Below are 19383 nucleotides of genomic sequence, written 5' to 3' on the forward strand. Positions count from 1 at the left end.
TACTGTTAGATAGGTATTTAAAAATGAATAAGGGTTTACTAAAATCGTTTTTTTATAATATTAATATTTTCGGAAATAATCGCTCCTAAAGGAAAAAAAAGTGTGTCCCCCCCTCTAACTTTTGAACCATATGTTTAAAAAATATGAAAAAAATCACAAAAGTAGAACTTTATAAAGACTTTCTAGGAAAATTGTTTTGAACCTGATAGGTTCAGTACAGTAGTTTTTGAGAAAAATACGGAAAACTACGGAACCCTACACGAGCGTGGCCCGACACGCTCTTGGCCGGTTTTTTACTATTGCAGCGTCGTTCGATTGGTTATACATAACTTAGAAAAATATAGTTTACTAAAGATATTTTTTGGGTTGTGTATCAGCTTTATGGTCACCTCTTTAAAAATTACACCATATACATCCAACACTTGCAAACTCATAATTGTCCATACCAATCAGGATTAAACTTTAAGCTAAACAGACTAGGTTTCTTTTGCACTGAGTAGACTCCGCAACATCGGAACGATGAAAGTGGTTACGTAAATGTTGATGCCAATGAAAAGGTATTGGATACCCTTAGAACACATGTTTTTGACAGACGCGTAACTGAACGTGAACAGTTTGGCTGCAATGCATATAAAATGTCATATAAACTTTTTTGGTTTTCGCCTACTTTCAGAGTTATAAGCATTCAAAAAAATAAAAATTACTTAATATTTCTCAGAACAAAACGCTGTTTTGATGGCGATGATACCGTTATCGGACATAATCTAACTATCCTATGATATCAAAAAGTAACTAAGTGACTCATTGCAAAATAGTATTTTTTTTGGAAAAATTTTTTTTTTTTTTTTAAGTTTGTTTTAGGGATAACTTTTACTTTTTACGTGAAAATATATCCAATAAAATGAAAAAAAATACACAAAAAAAATATTTTTGGCGAAATCTGTTTGACGTCATATAACATTTTATCTTTATCTTGCCCTCAGGAATGCGTAGAAAAATCTTTCGATTTCCTCATGTTACACCGTGTATTCATTCTCTGTACAACAACAAACAATAGCTAGAGTTGGTGTAACTAAATGTGTCGCGACTATTTTTAATATAAGGAACACTTTTCTAAGGTGTTTTAGGAGAGTCCGACTAAAGTCATTTTGCAAAACTCGAAATGTCGAAAGTTTTCATTTTACGAGTAGTAAGACATCTCCCACATCACAAGCCTTCTTGAGCTTACCGTGGGGCTCAGTCAATCTGTGTAAGGATAAGGATGTCCTATAACATTTGTTTATTTATTTATCTAGTATGTATATGCCATATGCCTTCAGAACTATCCATAAATTGTTCTGAGTCAAAACTATTCCTGGTTCCCAACAGTTTAATAAGTTTCAGCAGAGATCGTAACCCACATTATGCATATAAAACGCATTGTTTAAACCTCAACTCTCGGTTACATGAGTTATGAAATTTCCACGAGACCAAAATACTAAAACGAATTTCCACATGCACGTTAACCTAGCTACGAATATGCGTTACGAAGCCGGAGTGAACGGAAAATATTATATTTTTGTTCCCCTGTTTACGGTTCCCGTCTATTTCAGGGATAGTGTTGCAAGACTTGCAAGCAAACATGGAAAGAGGTGACTTAGTAGTAGATAAACTATATACAGGTACAAGTACTAGACTACTAACTAGAGTTAGGAAAAATAAATACTTTTGTATAAAATAAAGGCCAGTATTTTTATAATCAGTTCTGTTTAATTTTGCCCTTATCTTCATAACCACCTGTCTTTAAAAGCAAAACCTGTAGAAGTTTTAAAACTTAATGGCCTCAATGACTAATTGAGTGTTTGCAGGAAATACAAATAAGTCGGTCACTCAGCTGTTAATGACACCACGCAACTTAATGACGCTGCGAAAACGCGAACGAAAATAAACTGTTTCGTGGAGACATTCCACGCGTTTAAAATGTCTGCATGACGCGTGAGCAGCAGCCGTAACGCTTAAGCAGTCTGAGAACGATTCGGCTTCAAGTAAACAGCTACCATTACTGCAGCGCGCACTGCGCTTGCAACTAAAAGCAAACATTAGCGCATCTTCAACATATTTCGCTCGTGCGATAAAGGAATTGGGTTTGTGCAGCTCTGAGTGGCTGAGATCCGGCCGCAAGATGCATTAATTCTAGTACCCACTCCACACGCTAGCGAGTCACGCGATCACCACAGTAACACACTGCTAAAGAAACTGCGAGGAAAACACCTTCCGGGGTGAACGGCCTGGTTGCGTAAAGCGAGCTCCGTGGCGCAACAAGCGCACACGAGGGCCTCGCGCGCAGGACCCAGCGCCATCTCGCGAGCCGCGCGAGAACAACTCACGCGCACACATCTATACCTACCCATCTGTCAGTAATTTAGGTCAAATTTAAAACTACTTTACGCCGCGCAACGGAACTGCTACCCGAGAATGCCCACTAAGATTGTTTTTATTAAGGAAAATGAGTCTGGCAGGCGACATACGATGAATTGAAGAGGGTTAGTCACACTTGTTTATAAGCGACCGCGCTTTATAAATGGCATCACGGTTTGTAGCGCCGCGTGAGTGACGAAATGAAATTTTTATTCGTAGGTCAAGGTTTAGCTTCTCTTCGAAATGAGAAAATTGCCACACATCGACGACCTTAACATGAGCCGAGTTCGCGACGTTTCGAAATTGTAATTTGTAAGCTTTAAATACTTCCTTTTAATTATTGAAGAATTATCGTAAATTTTGAATTGATGACGCTGTAATTATTTACATACGTGATTGAATAATCAACTCTATCCTTTCATTAAGACGAGGTTGTACAAATTAACATGCATGTTTCCGCGAATGTATGTAACACCTCTGAAGTTTCAAGAACTACAGCGACTGCTTACCATCAGACGAGCCGTGCGCTAGTTTGCCACCGATGTAATATAAAAATTATATGCAAATACATGTAAAGGAAGTAGTATTATTTTCATTTTCTACCTCGCAAAGAGCTTGGTAAAGAAATGGAAAGTCGGTTCAGTTATACAACGGCACCTGATTGGGCCGTGAAAGCAGCGTGCGATTTTAATGTCAGTCACCCGTGGTCAAGGTTTTAAAAGTTTCTTGCGCCTGCGATTATATCTTTTGTCCGAGCGGGATAAATAATTACTTTAATTTAAACAGAAAAAAGTTTCGCTTTTGCGAGTAACGACCGCTCTTATCGAGTTTGAGCATATGTTAATCACATTTGTGGGGACTCTGATGTAAATGAGTAATCTACAGATTATAATAACTGCGTTTGAATAGATTTATCTTGCTGCTGTCTATTTTACAAATAAGAGATGAATAACGCTGGTGTTGATTGTTTAGCTCCATAAAAACTAAGACAACAGAAATCAAAAACCTGACGGGTCAGTCATTAATGTTGTCTAAACAACACCACGAACAGTAGCAATATTTTTCTTAGCACAACTCAAACAGACACAAAGCAAACTTGTAAGTCTACATGGCATGACGTAGCCCGAACAAGAGAGGTTCCTCGGTACGGAAAGCGAGAGTGGGTCTAGGCGGCGCGGGCGCCGTAGACGGGGTAACGGTACCGAGGCGCACGCGCGGTCCCGTTACCCCGTGCGCGCGAGCGGTAACGGGACCTCCCGTAGGACCGCGCACGTGGGCTAGAGCCGAGGGGGAAAGTGGCGTGGTATAATTTGTTGTTATGACCACTTTTATGGGCACGGTGGGTGATGGAATGAATCGATGCAATGTTACTATCGGTATTGTAAATAATAAAGATCGGATTTAAAAGGGAATCAATTCTTTCACTGTACATTTAAAAGCGTATTTTTAAAGGTTTGTCAGAAATTACCGGAAATACCTAAGATTGTTACTACTAATCTAGTTTAATTGACGCTATCAACTTAGTTATTATTATTACAAACGGTTAAAGTTCAAATGTCAGAGAGGTATCAAAGAAATGGAACAAAGACCAACCACCTTTTATGTTTTTGAGCAAGTTAGGAATAAAGAGCTTCGTAACTAAAGTGCAATTGTTAGTACCAAAGTTTACCACTAGATGGCGTGGAGCGTTTCAATTGAACTCTGATATTTCCTACAAACCTGAGTGTATATATTGCTTTTTCAAGAAGAAAGTGTCGACGCCAAAATGATTGTGACATTTCACAGAGCACTATAAAAAAATGTCGATCAAAGGTGACAAATGGATTGGTGGATCAGATCAGTCGTCACAAGGAAGTCCCGATTTACCAATAGTCGAACGGATTACTACGGAAAGACATTGATTATCGATATCGACATTGACTGCGCGCTGCACTGCCCCACACCGGTCAGACCCCATTGAGACCTCAGCTTTCACTTTCGATCACATACACACACACACACACACATAACGGTGTAACTAGCTATGGCTGTGTGGGTAATGCCATTACATCACGTTGCTTTGGCTGACGCATCCAAGCGAAAGGTCACTATCTATATATAGAATAGATGTGCTCACTTTCCATAAGAATGTCTTCGCTGTTAGGTTTGATTTGCAGGTCGTTGACCCCTTGAGGTATCTTTTTGCCAATTTGTTTTTTGATACTAGAATTAGTGTAAGTAGTTCTGCAGCTTGGGACAATATAATGGAATAGAATAGAATATTTTTTTATTTAACATCAGGTACATATTATGTTTTCGAATGAAAAGCGACCGTAACCAACAATATGGGTTTTGATACGAATATTTTGAATTATTATAACCTGTTGGTCTGGAAGATCATAGTTTTAAAGCACCGTGTTTTATTAAACTATTTCGGTCGGACATTAGTAATCCGCTAGATGGCGTCGGCGGAAGCGCGCGGGTGCCATTATTATTGTAAGGAAAATCTGCGCACACGTAGCTCATGAATACTGTTTTATTTCATTAACTCTTCCGGGCTTGCTAGACAGTGCCCTTACTAATAAATGAATTGAAAAAATTATACTTTTAATGAGATTTTTCCGATTCTTTCGCGTTATATTTCATTTAACGCTTTTTTTCGAGTTAATATGTTCTCCCCCGTGTGGTGACGGGTTAAGAATTTCACCACTCCCTTTCTTCCCGTGGGTGTTGTCGAAGTCGACTGTGGGATATGGGTTAAATTATGGCGTAAGCGAGAGGTTTGGCAACCTGCACTGCAATGTCACATTTCGTTTTCTTTCAACTTCCCCTTTGCCAAGAGTGGCACTGAAACTTGAGTAGTTTGATGGGCTGTGCCTTCCCTTTATGGAATACAGGCGTGATTGTATGCATGTACGTATGTAATATGTTCGCATTTTAAATGAGTGATATACAAAGTCTAAAGGGAATAAATACGTTTTTAAGCGGATCACCGTCTCAACAGGCCCCGTAGCCGAATGACATTTCTACGACGAGAAACGAAAACGAAATGCCGCGAAAGGTAGTCTGGCTTTGTCGTGCCAATACGCAAGAGCGATAGAGATAGATATCTACGAGCATTTCGTTTCGTGAGCGTTTGTGCATTCGGCTACGCACGCTGCGGTGTTACGTGGGCCCGTTTCCCACGCGGGACGCGGGCGCCGCGCCGGCCTTGCCACGGGACCTTTGAGCCGACAATGCTCGAGTCATGGACTCCCCTTTGTTACGCGCTATGCTACACGTTCGCTGTGATTAGACATGCGCGCCGCCGCGGCGCGCCGCCGCTGAAAGGAGCCAGCGCGCCGCCGCCGCCGCCGATAGTTAGAATTTCGCGCCGAAATAGAGAACCATACGAGATGAATACTATTAAAATCCATTGAATATAAACAAACGAATGAAACGCGCGTACCCCGTGTCCCTTTAGTTTCATTATAGTATTTTATGCAATTAACCGTTGCTTATGAGAGGTCAAAAATGGCGAGTGCTGTGGGTAACAATTTGAGACGGTAGTATACAAAAAGCTCTTCCTAATATCCCCATTGTATATAAACGCTCTCTTTGAATGTTCTACACATTCCAACGGCGATAATCTAAGCCGTCAATAAATTTGCTGACAAACCGAACTGCCCGCCGCCGTTGGATGGTGTCAAGCGGAAGGAGCTGGTATTGCGGAGCGCCAGACCAGAGATGGGGACAGTACTCAATATTAAGGTCAAAGTTGCGCTTTATATAACAAAAGTCGCTGACGCTGACCCGGTATAGTTTGGCCCTGTTCAATCGTTAGAACCCAATTCAGCTTCATGTTTCACATGACTTCGAAACTGGATATGGTTCTTAATATCAGCACGAAGTATCTATACTTTTGGTTAGAGATGGTAAAAGGGATGCCCTGAAACTTGGCGCCGTGACAAATGGTGTTTTCTTAGTAGAAAACGCACTAACTATACTTTGTTTGAACTAGGCTAGGTTAAGATTACCCAATTCTGAGACCAAAAACGTCTCGATCTCAAACACAAGGTTGCATCCTATACTCCGACAACTACTCAGGGGAGGCATTTTTGCACTACCTGTATAACGGCTATCGGTAGTGTTATCATCTGTATAGCAGTGAATATTGTTAGCAGACAATAAATCATTGAATTGCAGAAAGAACAAGGTAAACAGTACTGTAGATCCTTAGGATACGCCAACGTTTATGACCTTATAGTTCAAGCATACTTATTCCGACAGTGACGACTGAAATGATTCGCCTAAACAGGAAGCAGAAACCAATGTGCACAACCCTTTAGGAAGACAGTACGAGGTCAGTTTAAAGAGAAGAGCCTTACGCCAAACCCTTATAAAAGGCCTTTGTGATATCCAGGCTAACAGCCAGTGCTCTCTATAGCTGTGGCGCAACGACAAGTAAGGTAGACAAAGAGGTCTCCAGCGCCTCGACCATAGCGAAGACCGTACTGCCGGGTGATATTGAGCTGGTGGTCTTCAAGGTACTTAAAACTGTTTTCAAACCAGCAAGCGGACATCCCTTATCAACGCTTATTTGCTAGGTTGAACCTAGGCAATATTGAAAAGAAGACAAAGCGACCAACAGAGAGCAAGGAAAGTTCATTTTCTCTTTTGAGGAATGAGCCAGTGAGTCATCGGGTTTGGGCAAGGGTAAAAGTGCAAGGAAAACTTGCAGAAGGTCTTCTGAACAGTTTCTACTTCTAGTTATCTAGTATAAGAACTGGGAGTCATCATCATTGGCCACAGCACCTTTCCAGATGGTAGTTGCAGCACTTGCAGCGACCAAGTAAAAAGGTATTCTGAGTAGACAGTCTACAGCCTACATCGGTTATGATGGCTGTACAAGCCAATGGCGGATCGGCATTTTCTGCCGCATCGATCACAAATGTACTTGACTCCTGGAGTGGTCCAGCAGCTCTACGGAGACGCTTTTTCTGGAGTTGGTCCAGCCAAAGCTCGTCATAATTTATCATACCCTCCCTCAAGCTACGACTCCACTCCGGTCTCATTTCCGCACGCTCCTCCCAGCTACAAGATAGAATATTGAAGCCATTCATGTCACGATTGCAGGAGTCCTTGAAACGGAGAAAGGGTCGCCCAACCGGTCTCTTGGCTTCGGAAATCTGTCCGAGCATGACTTCGCGAGGCAATCTGTCAGAGTCCATTCTGTGAACGTGTCCCAGCCAACAAAGTCGTCTCTGTTTTAGCATAGCCGTTGTGCTGTTGCATTGGGTCCTTGAAAGAACAGCTTCCGGTAACCCGATCCTTCCAAGTTACTCCTATTATGGTTCGAAGGCAACGCATGTGAAATAACGCAACTAAGGACGCAGGCTTTGTAAACGTGAACCTTGGAGGAAATGATAAGCTTGTTACTAGCCCAAACTCGCTTAGAGAGTTTTCCAAAAGTTGTTGCGGCCTTTCCAATGTGGGTATCTATTTCCTTATTGTTGCAGTAGTTTGTTGTTGTGTGATTGCTGGTGTACATCGGTGCCCTGGACCATTATTACAGTTTTCTTGGTGTTCACGCTCATTGAAAAAGCTCTGCATGCACGACCAAACCTGTTAACCAACTCTTGTAGCTCTTCTTCCGAGTTTGCGACAAGTGCAGCGTCATCAGCATACAGCAGTTCACGGACTAATACATCATACCCCTTCCTAGTTGACTTTAGGAGGTTGATGTTGAATAACTTCCCATCCTTTCTGGTGTGCAGACGGACTCCGACATCGCATTCATCAAAAGCTGCCCTGAGGAGTGCCGAAAAGAAAATAGAACGCAACCTTGTCTTACGCCGCGCCTTATATCAAAAGCCGCCGACGTCTCCCCATCGAACATGACGGTACCTTTCATATTCTCGTGGAACGTACGTATCAATGACAATAGAGTTGGTGGACACCGAATACGGACGAGAACATCTTAGAGACCCTCTCTACTGACCGTATCGAAAGCTTTGTTAAGATCCACGAATGCTATATATATTAAGGGACACTGCTGCTGGTACCCATGCCTCTCACTTTTTTTACCCAGTGTCTTAAAAAACGGTTGCATAATATGCTACCTATAAATAAGAGTTTCATTAATATTTAACCCCATGAAAGTGATATTTAAAATGTTGAAAAAAAAAATCTCACGCCGCCGGCGTTACGCCGCCGCCGATGATTTTTTCGTGGCGCGCCGCCGCCCGATTTTTTCCGAGCGGCGCGCATGTCTAGCTGTGATACTAATTTCATTCCAATTAATGCATGTAAGAACAAAATGGTTTTGATTAAGCGGTATAAAGGTTGTAGGGTAAATTTACGTTTATTTGTTGTAGTATCTTCATGAATCGGGCGTCATTTGTGTGACTTTTCGGAATAATTAATCTGATGTTGTTAGTAATGACGCTAAGGGTCCGATCACTGACTATGTTTATACTTTAAAGATGTTCGAATGTATGAATGCAAATCGAATGCTATTCTCATGACTGGCTGAAAGTAAAAATGTGTTCTTTTTTCAAACTATTTTGTATAAATACAATAACGTTCAAATAGGCGAATATATCTCGTAGTTATTCTACTTTGATTTGAGCTGTGTTTGTTATTTGTGAATTTGAACTAAGCTGACTATATTTTACCTAGAGCAAGCTGACATTGAAAACAAAGGGCTTAAACTTGTTTTTGCCGTGAACTAAGTAGCTTAACCAACTGTCATTTTATTTTTAAAATATACTTTAAAAGTCAGAAAACATATACAACCTGTTTTTATTGAATTCCGTTAACTTTAAGGGAAGGTTCTTTAGATCAAATACAATTAATTTCTCTAAGAAACAAGCGTCTTAACTTTTACGGTTATCGTGTGTGACAGCCTTTACCAATTCCTAAAGTTATTTGTTGTGACATGTGCCGTCAATCACTTGACACTAACTTGAATGTTATCCTTAAGGGTCTCTCACACTGATTAATTCATTTATTATGTATGAAAACGATGAAAAAATTTTTTTTAGCGAATTTAACTAAAAGTGATATACAGGGTGGTTCCTGATAAGGAACCTAACAACGTGTCTAATTTAACGGAAAACAAAAAAAACACGGTGTATGTAGGTACATTTCAAGAGGATCGACTAGGTACCTATATAAATGTTTACTAACTTTCTATGGATACCTTGTTTGTCCGAAATAAAAGATTTTATTATTATTATTATAAACAAAATACATACTTATTTAAATACAATAAATGTTTTACTCTCGTAACCTCATGGTTCCATATGTACTCATGTACAACATTGTATTAATAAGTGATAGGCGATTCCAATTCCCAAAACAAATCGGTAGTTTCTAGAAGTTCTGGGACTCCGAGAAGAATACTCATATGACTAAATTCTAATAAGTCGTAACAACGTATCAAGCGCTAACATTGTCACGATGACTTTGTAGGTGATTGCGCCTACTACATCCTGTTAGTATCGTCAGCTATAGGTATTAGTATCCGATCCTTGAAAACCTTAGGCCGCTAACCGCAAGGCATATCGTCATAAGATCTTAAACTCACTTAACTTCTATTTCTGAGAACTATTTCGAAATTGACAATTCAGATAAGCCGTAATATTTATAAGTTAAAATGATTTTATATGTATCTTACGAAATAATGAAAAATACCTAATAACATTTTTTTTTAGATTTCCTAGTGTTAATATCAATACGGGTCAATATACAAAAATATCTGACGTATAAATATGTGAGTAAGTATCTGTTCTTCCGCGATACAGGCCTAGCCCAGTGCGGTAAATCATTCAATGATGCACGTTATTCCAAAATATGTTATGCATTTAACTTCATATAGTTATCTTTACAGTTATAACAAGACATTACTTTAGCTAGTACAAGCTCGGCTGGCGGTTGTCTAAAATTAGGGTCAATGATGACATAGTTATAAAATTGTCATTTAATGCCACACTGCCGCTGCGGCTGCTGCGCGTGAGTTCGTCATCGAATGTCAGTATATCTATGTGTAGTTATTATCCTAAACAGGGTCTGGAAAAGACACGTCGAACTGACCATAGCCAAGGCACTTATAGAGTGTTTGGAATGTGCAGGTCAGCTTACGGCAAAACATGGGGTTTAAACCCAAAGGTACTAAGGTGGATCTACACCATGATGGTGAGACCTATAATCCTGTACGGAAGCCTGGCCTGGTGGCCAAGGACATTACTGAGCACATGCAAGGATGTCCTCATGAAGGTACAAAGGACAGCATGCATGGCTATAACGGGTGCGTTCAGAACGACGCCAACAGCAGCATTGGAGGTACTATTAGATCTCCCGCCGCTACATTTAGTGATACAGTCTGAGGCACTGAAATCGCTACACCGGCTGGCTTTAACAGGCCTCTGGAGCGATAGCATGCCGAAGACTAAACACACAAGCATGGAATACAACAATTCTATGGGAAGGCTGATGAGTATGGGCTGCGACAAAATGCAACCGAAATTCATCCTCTACAAAAACTTCAAAACCAAAGTCCATACTAGAGCCGAATGGAAGGAGGGTCTGGAGACACCCACCCCTGATGACAACACCATCATCTGGTATACAGACGGGTCCAAGATGGCATCTGGTACGGGCGCAGGCATTTATGCAAATGACTACAGTGGTAGTATCAGCATGGGCAATTATGCCACGGTCTTCCAAGCCGAGACATATGCAATAATTGCCTGTGTACATGAAAATATAGTTAGACAAATCCAAGGTAAGACTATCTATATACTCAGCGACAGTCAAGCGGCACTCAAAGCCTTCACATCGCCCAGAGTTACCTCTAGACTGGTATTAAACGGCATCCAAGCTCTTAACAAGCTGGGAAGGCAAAACAAGGTGCAACTGGTATGGATACCGGGGCACGAAGGCTTCATTGGCAATGAAAACGCTGATGAACTTGCCAAGGCCGGATCTGAAGACAACTTCATAGGTCCGGAACCTTATGTGGGCCTTTCACAAGGAACCATCAGAACGGCTATGAAAGACCAAACAAAGGCTAGTCTCCAAAAAGAGAGGGATGCCCTGGTTGGTCTGAAGCATTCAAAGCTCTTTATGCAGAGGGTAGACTCTGGATGGAGCAAAAAGCTAAGGAAGCTAGGCAAAAGACAACTCCAAATTATAACGGGGGTGTTCACAGGCCATTACGGGGTCAAAGGAATTTTGGCCAAGATGGGACACGCGGACAACAATGATTGTCGCATGTGTGGCGAAGAGGAAGAGACCGTCAAACATTTAATGTGTGAATGTCACGCCCTCGCCAGACAAAGAATGAAGAACTTTGGAACAGGCTACCTGGCACCGAAGGACTTCAGAGAGCTACCCATGAGCCTCATCATCCGATACGTGGAGATGGTCGAGAAGCTCCTGAATAGCTGAAGGATCTTAGGATCGTAGGGGGTAATTGCACAAAAGATCCCGATGGGTCGAAGTGTATCCGTAAGGGCCCCCGCAGATTTAAGATAAGATAAGATCCTAAACAGGGTACGTAGCCAACGTGACAATCGCTTACGCTTCCTAAATAGTTAGCTCTTCCTATCGCTCTTCTCTAGTAGCGCGACAGAACCAGACAGCGTTTCGAGCGCTATGCAGCCTCAGCGATTGTCACTTCGACTACGCCGGCAGTCGCGCATATGCGTTAATTGTATAAAGATCGGCCCTAGAGAAAATTTTATTAGAAAATGTTATATTTCGTTTTTGAATTATTCTGTTTAGAAAAGCTATGTTTATAAAATGCCCCATTTGGCGCGTATTGTAATTTGTGAAGTACCAGCACCAGCCACTATACTGACGAGTTGTAAGACTTATAAGTAACAACAAAATGTAAATAAACAACACCTACAAACTGAAGTGCGATATTAAAGTGGAAAGCCTATTCGATCTCTTCATCTCACGGCCATTCAGCTCTGACAACATTTTATACCAATGTATCACGCAAGTGTGTGCGCTGTTTCGGATGTGTGAGTATTATGTATGAGGGTGACGCACTTCATAATCTTGATATTGATAGCACTGAATTCAAATTACAGCTCAATTCGAACAATGCTTCTAAAATTTCACAGCGTTACGGATTTGTTTAGTCAAAATTGTTTAGATTTAGTCAATTTGTTTAGACACGTTTGATACTGACAGGTTGGTATCGTATCGTAGGAAGCAATGTTCGGATAGACGTTACACAGTATTAGAAAATTAATAATTTTTAAATACGTCAGTAAACAATCAAATTTATACTTTAAGGACTGTAAATACGTAACAAAATATACTTAAGTCTAAATATTTTCAGTCAATTAATGTAAATTAATAGAATATTGCAATTGAAAGTGTTCAGTTAACATACTGTCGAAAAAATAGGGCTTTTGTCTCTGCATCACTTATTATATGTAGTTATTATACTATGTACAATGTACATATTTATGTTTTTGACTGGCAGAGAAATACCACGTAGGTCTGTTTTGTATGTTGATGTGCGAAAAAGTTTAAATAAAAATATGCGCCTTTAATATGCACTATTGTTTGACGTATATACATTAATTCCTTGAAGCTAGTAATACACTTTCTAAGGACATTCATCGTCTATGCGATAACAAAGGAATAAACAGTTGATAAGATTCTATCGACTAACAAAATAACTCTTCATCTTAGAACAATATACTGCATACGTAAATATAAATATAGTAGGCCTCACTTCTGTGATCATATTGGGACAATGAAATGGACCAACTTTTCATTTCTAGTTTTAATACAAAACCTGCTGGCTTTTGTTGTTTGCATGATAAATTATACTAATTGTATTATTTAATGACATGTTATTATGTAGTAAGAACGAAAGAGTGCGGGAAAGAAAGAGGCTACTTAAGCATTCAGTTTGACAGATGTCGAAAAATATGTATCGGAGCGTCATAAGTGAGTTTTTATACAAAGAAACGTTGATTTTTAAACTGTCAGATTCATATCCTGAAGTAAGTATATTAAAATTAGAATTATATGGTACAAGTGACATGTAGTACCCATTCTATCACAAGATTTTATATGAAATATTCCGTGTGTCACAGCTTGAGGCCACTGGAAAATTTTAGTGCATCCTGCCAAGAAATAGGCATTGAACAAATCTTCCAACGTTTATGAGAGGAGTATGAAAGTTAAGTAATGTTGCAGTATTTGGTTGTAGAGGGAGAAAAGTGAATGAAATTGTTATATTATAGGCCGATACTTTGTAACCTTTGTTACATTTTGAAGGCGTCCTCATAAGAATCCGATGAATTTACATTGAAGCATTATTAGTGATTATGTATAAAGCGGATGCGTGATCTGCTTATTATTTCGCAGAAATGTTATCGACGCAATTGCATCTCTAGTTGCATAACTTACAGTGGCAGCGGGAGATAAGAACGTTTTCTAAACGTGGTTTTGCTAGCATTATAAATGTTGATATTTTTATATAAATTTCACATATTTTTAAGGATATGAGGTGTCGTGACTGATAATATATGGGTGGTTTAAACAGCGTAAGTACTGGTATGTAAACTTAAGATTTAATGAAATACCTTCATTGTCATACCTACTTATTTGAGCTTACAGTGGTACTTCGCATTGTGTACCTAATCGTTTTTAAAATTTTACCTAAAAGATGTGTTAAACTGAATAAAGAATTGGTCACACGAGTTTTATTACTGTCAGCGCCACAGATGTAACTAGTCACATTGCTGGCGCTGTCACCTTGTAGGGTTCGTTGACGCATCTACGTTTTGTCCAAGCGACCTTAAGCCCATACCGCGCGCTAGACTAAACTATGAACAGTGTACTACATAATCAATCTATCCTCCTCGCACAAACTAACGCCGTAATTGTGATGACTGCGATGAACTCAGTGACGGTCTGACGGCCCATGCGTTCACCTTCGTAGGCGAAGTGTGGAAGGCGCTAACAAAAATGAAGGGCGATGGTCGATTCAAACGTTTGAAGGCAAACTTGGGTTACTAATTAAGAATCCACGCTTGTGCGCATTGTTGTCGAAAGCTAATCCTGTGTGCTGTAACCACTTCAGAGGTTATATGAATTATCGTGTTGTGCAATTTGTTTACGTTACTGTACAACACGTACTAGCGTCGATCTGATGAGTGTGATACAGGTAATCAAACATTAAATATGTGATGTAAACATTGCTCAAATAAGTAAGTACCTACGTAAATCTTTGATGTTAAGTAGTTGTGTATCTCGTAACATATTTACTTGTGGAAAGTCTAGTTCGCAAGCACATTCATTTTCTATACGAGGAAAACACTGATTCGGATAAATCCCGTTCTCTCCAATACATAAACATCTAATAACTTTTCTAAACAGTCCGCCAAAAACTAGCCCGTTGGAAAAAGTGACGTCATCAACTTTCACCAACCTTGGCACATGATGTGTTCAGACACTCCTGTCAAGTTCGCATGCAAATATATAGTAATCTTTATCTCTAGATGCGGTAGATTCATATTGTAATGATTTGTAGGCGGTTAGTGCCCGCGATACTTCATTTGTATGGCGAGTGGCTGTCAGCGCGATCTAATCCATGAGAGCATCAATCTTGGCCGGCATTTAACGTCATTAGGATGCCAGGAGAAAGTTGCATGAAAGTTTCAATGTCAATTTTGGCAGCAGTTATTCATTTTATATCTATGCATAAGTACATATGCAAACACCGGGACGCAACAGCGCTCTTATAACTTCCAAAAGTTATTTCAAAAGGTCTTTGTTTCAGTTGTGTTGCATTCTGACTAGGTCTATAATTCCGTTTCACTGATAAACAGTACATATTAAATCATCCAAACTGATTAATTAAGCGAATAATAGACTAATTTACCTACAAACGCCAAACGCATACATTATCGGCGATATCAAAACCATTTTCGGTGATTTTCTGCCGCAGGAAACCGAGCCGTACGGCGAAGTGCATTGGTTGCAGATTGCGTTGCCGTCGGTTATCGCTCGAGGGAGACAGGTTGCCCGGTAGATAACCCAAACGAAAATGCGAACGGTGATAATGATAAGCCGCGAGGCTATGGCGCGCACAATCGTTAGGTAAACATATGGGTCACTGAACCGACCTAGATACGAGAGCCCACACGCCTGCCAAGTGTGCACGTTTTCGTGAAACGTAAGATACTTCAGGATCACGTTAACTCGGAGGGTTAAGGCTCATATTTGACTAACTGATTACCGATATTACAGTTTAAAAATTATATGAAACACAATGCGCGTGTCCACCGCGAGCGTCATTCGTTCATGTGTTTTAGTATTCATGAAAGGCGATGCTGTGTTTTAAAAACAGTAATGGTTTTATCAAGGTTGAGTGACAATTATTTTTAAAACGAAACGAAATAAAAATAGGTAAGACATAAAAAATCATTAAAGCATTTTCCATGTTGGTATAATGGGATTAATAGGTTTTATTATGTCCTTTATTTTTTAGGGTTCCGTAGTCAACTAGGAACCCTTATAGTTTCGCCATGTCTGTCTGTCTGTCCGTCCATCCGTCCGTCCGTCCGTCCGTCCGCGGATAATCTCAGTAACCGTTAGCACTAGAAAGCTGAAATTTGGTACCAATATGTATATCAATCACGCAAACAAAGTGCAAAAATAAAAAATGGAAAAAAATGTTTTATTAGGGTACCCCCCTACATGTAAAGTGGGGGCTGATATTTTTTTTCATTCCAACCCCAACGTGTGATATATTGTTGGATAGGTATTTAAAAATGAATAAGGGTTTACTAAGATCATTTTTTGATAATATTAATATTTTCGGAAATAATCGCTTCCAAAGGAAAAAAAAGTGCGTCCCCCCCTCTAACTTTTGAACCATATGTTTAAAAAATATGAAAAAAATCACAAAAGTAGAACTTTATAAAGAATTTCTAGGAAAATTGTTTTGAACTTAATAGGTTCAGTAGTTTTTGAGAAAAATACGGAAAACTACGGAACCCTACACTGAGCGTGGCCCGACACGCTCTTGGCCGGTTTTTTTATGAATAATGTATTACTATAGAAGCGCTGGTGGCCTAGCGGTAAGAGCGTGCGACTTTCGATCCGGAGGTCGTGGGTTCGAATCCGGCTCGTACCAATGAGTTTTTCTGAACTTATGTGCGAAATGTCATTTGATATTTGCCAGTCGCTTTTCGGTGAAGGAAAACATCGTGAGGAAACCGGACTAATTCCAATAAGGCCTAGTTACCCTTCGGGTTGGAAGGTCAGGTGGCAGTCGCTTTCGTAAAACTAGTGCCTACGACAAATCTTGGGATTAGTTGTCAAAGCGGACCCCAGGCTCCCATGAGCCGTGGCAAATGCCGGGATAACGCAAGGAGGATGATGTATTACTATAGACTTTAAACTTCCGTAAGATATACCTATTTTATTGAATAGCACGGTTCAATTAATATTTAGTACGGGTGCTCGGAGCGTAAACGCCACAAGTACTTCATGTCATGGCCTGACGAATAATTACCAGATGTGATTCTAAATATGTCATATTTAGAATCACATTATGAGTATGATAGAGTACCTAGAGTAGATATGAGTGAGTATTATACATTATAGTACAGTACAATCTCGATAATCCGGCACTTCGGCGGTCCGAAACGTCAGTAATCCGGCACTAAAATAGAGCTGCAACTGATAATTTCAAGTGCAAGTTTACCATCTATGCGTAAATTATCAGTCTGACTTCAGCGTAAAAGATGCTAAAATCAGATAATGGTCGAATGTTTTTTGAACTTATTATTTTAGTAGTCTTTTATACCACATACATAAAACAATATAAAAATATACGGAGAATGGCTTTAATTTCCAGTAATCCGAATTTTCCACAAATCCGGCACGTTCGTGTCAGCAACAGTGCCGGATTATCGAGATTGTACTGTACCGAGCTTTTCAATATTTAAACTATTCATGTTTGGGAGTTAAATAATAGGTCATTCTCGAGACTAACTAGTCGACGAAGGCCTGTATTATGAGGCTTTTGTGTAGGTATCAATGTGATGAATGCTCGGCACTACATGACCTACATACAGTGCAAAGGTTATTATAGAAAATTACGGCTTAAGGTATATACAATTTGGTCGGTTCTGGAAGCAAGGTTCTGGAATCGTATTAATGCCATGTATGGAAGATGTAAACAACTTTCAAGTTGATGTTGATACTTAGGTACTTCAACATTTAAATGTTTGTTTCTTTGTCCAATTAAAAAGTATTGTGACGAGTATCAAAACAAAGTCTTTACATGAGTTATTTTATTCAATAACGTAAGTACAGCGGGGCAAATCTCTACTGGGGGACAATTTTAACTAATCCATTTTTTCCATTATTACACTATGATGTCGAGTTCTACATGTATCCACTGAACACACCTACCATATATAGCCGGTGGACATTCTATTTAATAATGCAAACATTGTAATACATGGAAAAAATGGACCAGTTATATTTGTCCCCGTCGAGATTTGCCCCGCTGTCCCTTATTGTATTGAAATATAAGGAATAGCAGACCTCTCCTGACTAACGTAAGTAACGTATTACTGTAAGAGTTTTGAATGATTCACGGTTATTTTCATTAGACTTATATTGACCGGGATATAGCCGGGGTGGGAACTCGACAAAAATCAAAAAGGTAATCACGGTCTATATCCCGGTCAATATAAGTCTAACGTATTACTGACTATATAACGTATTACTATTTTTGAAAACATTTACTTAAATTTGATAACAGAAACGTTCTTATAAATTAGTTATAACGCATTCATCAAGGTAAGAAGTGGGTACCAAATAAAATAAACTGATTCCCCGATCTAACTAAATAGACACACTTGACGAGGCAAGACAAAGAGTAAAGTACAAAACACCCTTAAAAAACCTATAAAGTTTAAAAAACATGGAAAATCACACATATGACAGAAGGAATTTCTAGATTTCGATTCTACACGAGCGAATGAATTGCGAGCAATAGCTTTGTATCAGAAAAAATCTAAACAACTACTAGATGGCGACACTGCAACGCAAAAACCAAGATGGCCGACTGGACCGTCACGGTATATGAAACTTATAAAATTTATAAAAGTTTGAAAATGGCGGTACAATGGGTAAATGTTAAAATTGATCTTATTTAGAATATTATGTAGTACCGTTTATGTTTGAATACTACTTACATCACTTTTAAAGTTTAAGTTATTACTGTATTTTCAGGTAACATTCATGAAATAAATACATCTATGTATGCCAATTGGTGAAAAAAATAATCAAATAAATAATGACAACGAGAAGGTAGGGAGTTCATAAAATAGAAGACTGACTTTTGGCACAAACATAATTTTTGTACAACTTTCGCATAAAAATAAAATAAAAAACGCTTTGCTAGTGCGGTGTGTGCGTGGACGTCTGATAATACAATGAATGAACGACAACTGTAAAGTGCATGCCAACGTGTATACAACAACAGAAAAAAAACAAAAGCGGGACAATAGTAAACAATACATCGTAACAGTTCTCACCGTAAAACATTTTGGCAAAAAGTTCTTGTCCACGGGTCACATGTGTGTCCATTCAACCAAACAGGCGCCAAAGAGTTCATAAACAAATTATACGTTACACTGAAACGGTCACAGTAGTACTAAAGCTATTAGCGGAGCGGCGCGAGCGGAGCGGGTATCGCGCTCACGGCGCTCGTACGGAAGTAGGTTACTAACTAAAGTTTTGTTTGGCTTGCGTGAGGCTGCGGCAGTGCACTCTGCTCGCTAGCTGCGAGCCGCGGCTCCGCTCGTGGCGACCCCTCCCCTTCACCCCGCGACTGCGCATCTTTCACTTTCGGCTCTGAGCGCCGCCCGCCCTCCGACACCATCCAAGCACAGGAGCACCCATTCAAGCATCGCCACTAGATATTTGCATTCACGATGGCTACTTGCTAGCTTTCCGTCAACGTTGATG

General features: G+C 39.8%; 1 protein-coding gene across 3 annotated transcripts in view; it reads right to left on the reverse strand.

The window, feature by feature from the left end:
- The window catches only part of LOC125240835 (hormone receptor 4), a 62426-nt gene extending 43285 nt beyond the window's left edge, over positions 1–19141 (reverse strand). Inside the window, exon 1 of one of the 3 annotated variants that reach the window (XM_048148970.1) lies at positions 18951–19141. In XM_048148970.1, coding sequence (XP_048004927.1) covers positions 18951–19002 — 52 coding nt within the window. In that variant the 5' untranslated portion in view covers positions 19003–19141. The remainder of the gene's footprint in view (positions 1–18950) is intronic. The other 2 variants (XM_048148973.1, XM_048148971.1) reach the window with 2 other exon arrangements.
- Between the last annotated feature and the right edge of the window lie 242 nt (positions 19142–19383).

This window comes from Leguminivora glycinivorella, chromosome Z (assembly GCF_023078275.1).
Source record: "Leguminivora glycinivorella isolate SPB_JAAS2020 chromosome Z, LegGlyc_1.1, whole genome shotgun sequence".
Lineage (NCBI taxonomy): Eukaryota > Metazoa > Arthropoda > Insecta > Lepidoptera > Tortricidae > Leguminivora > Leguminivora glycinivorella.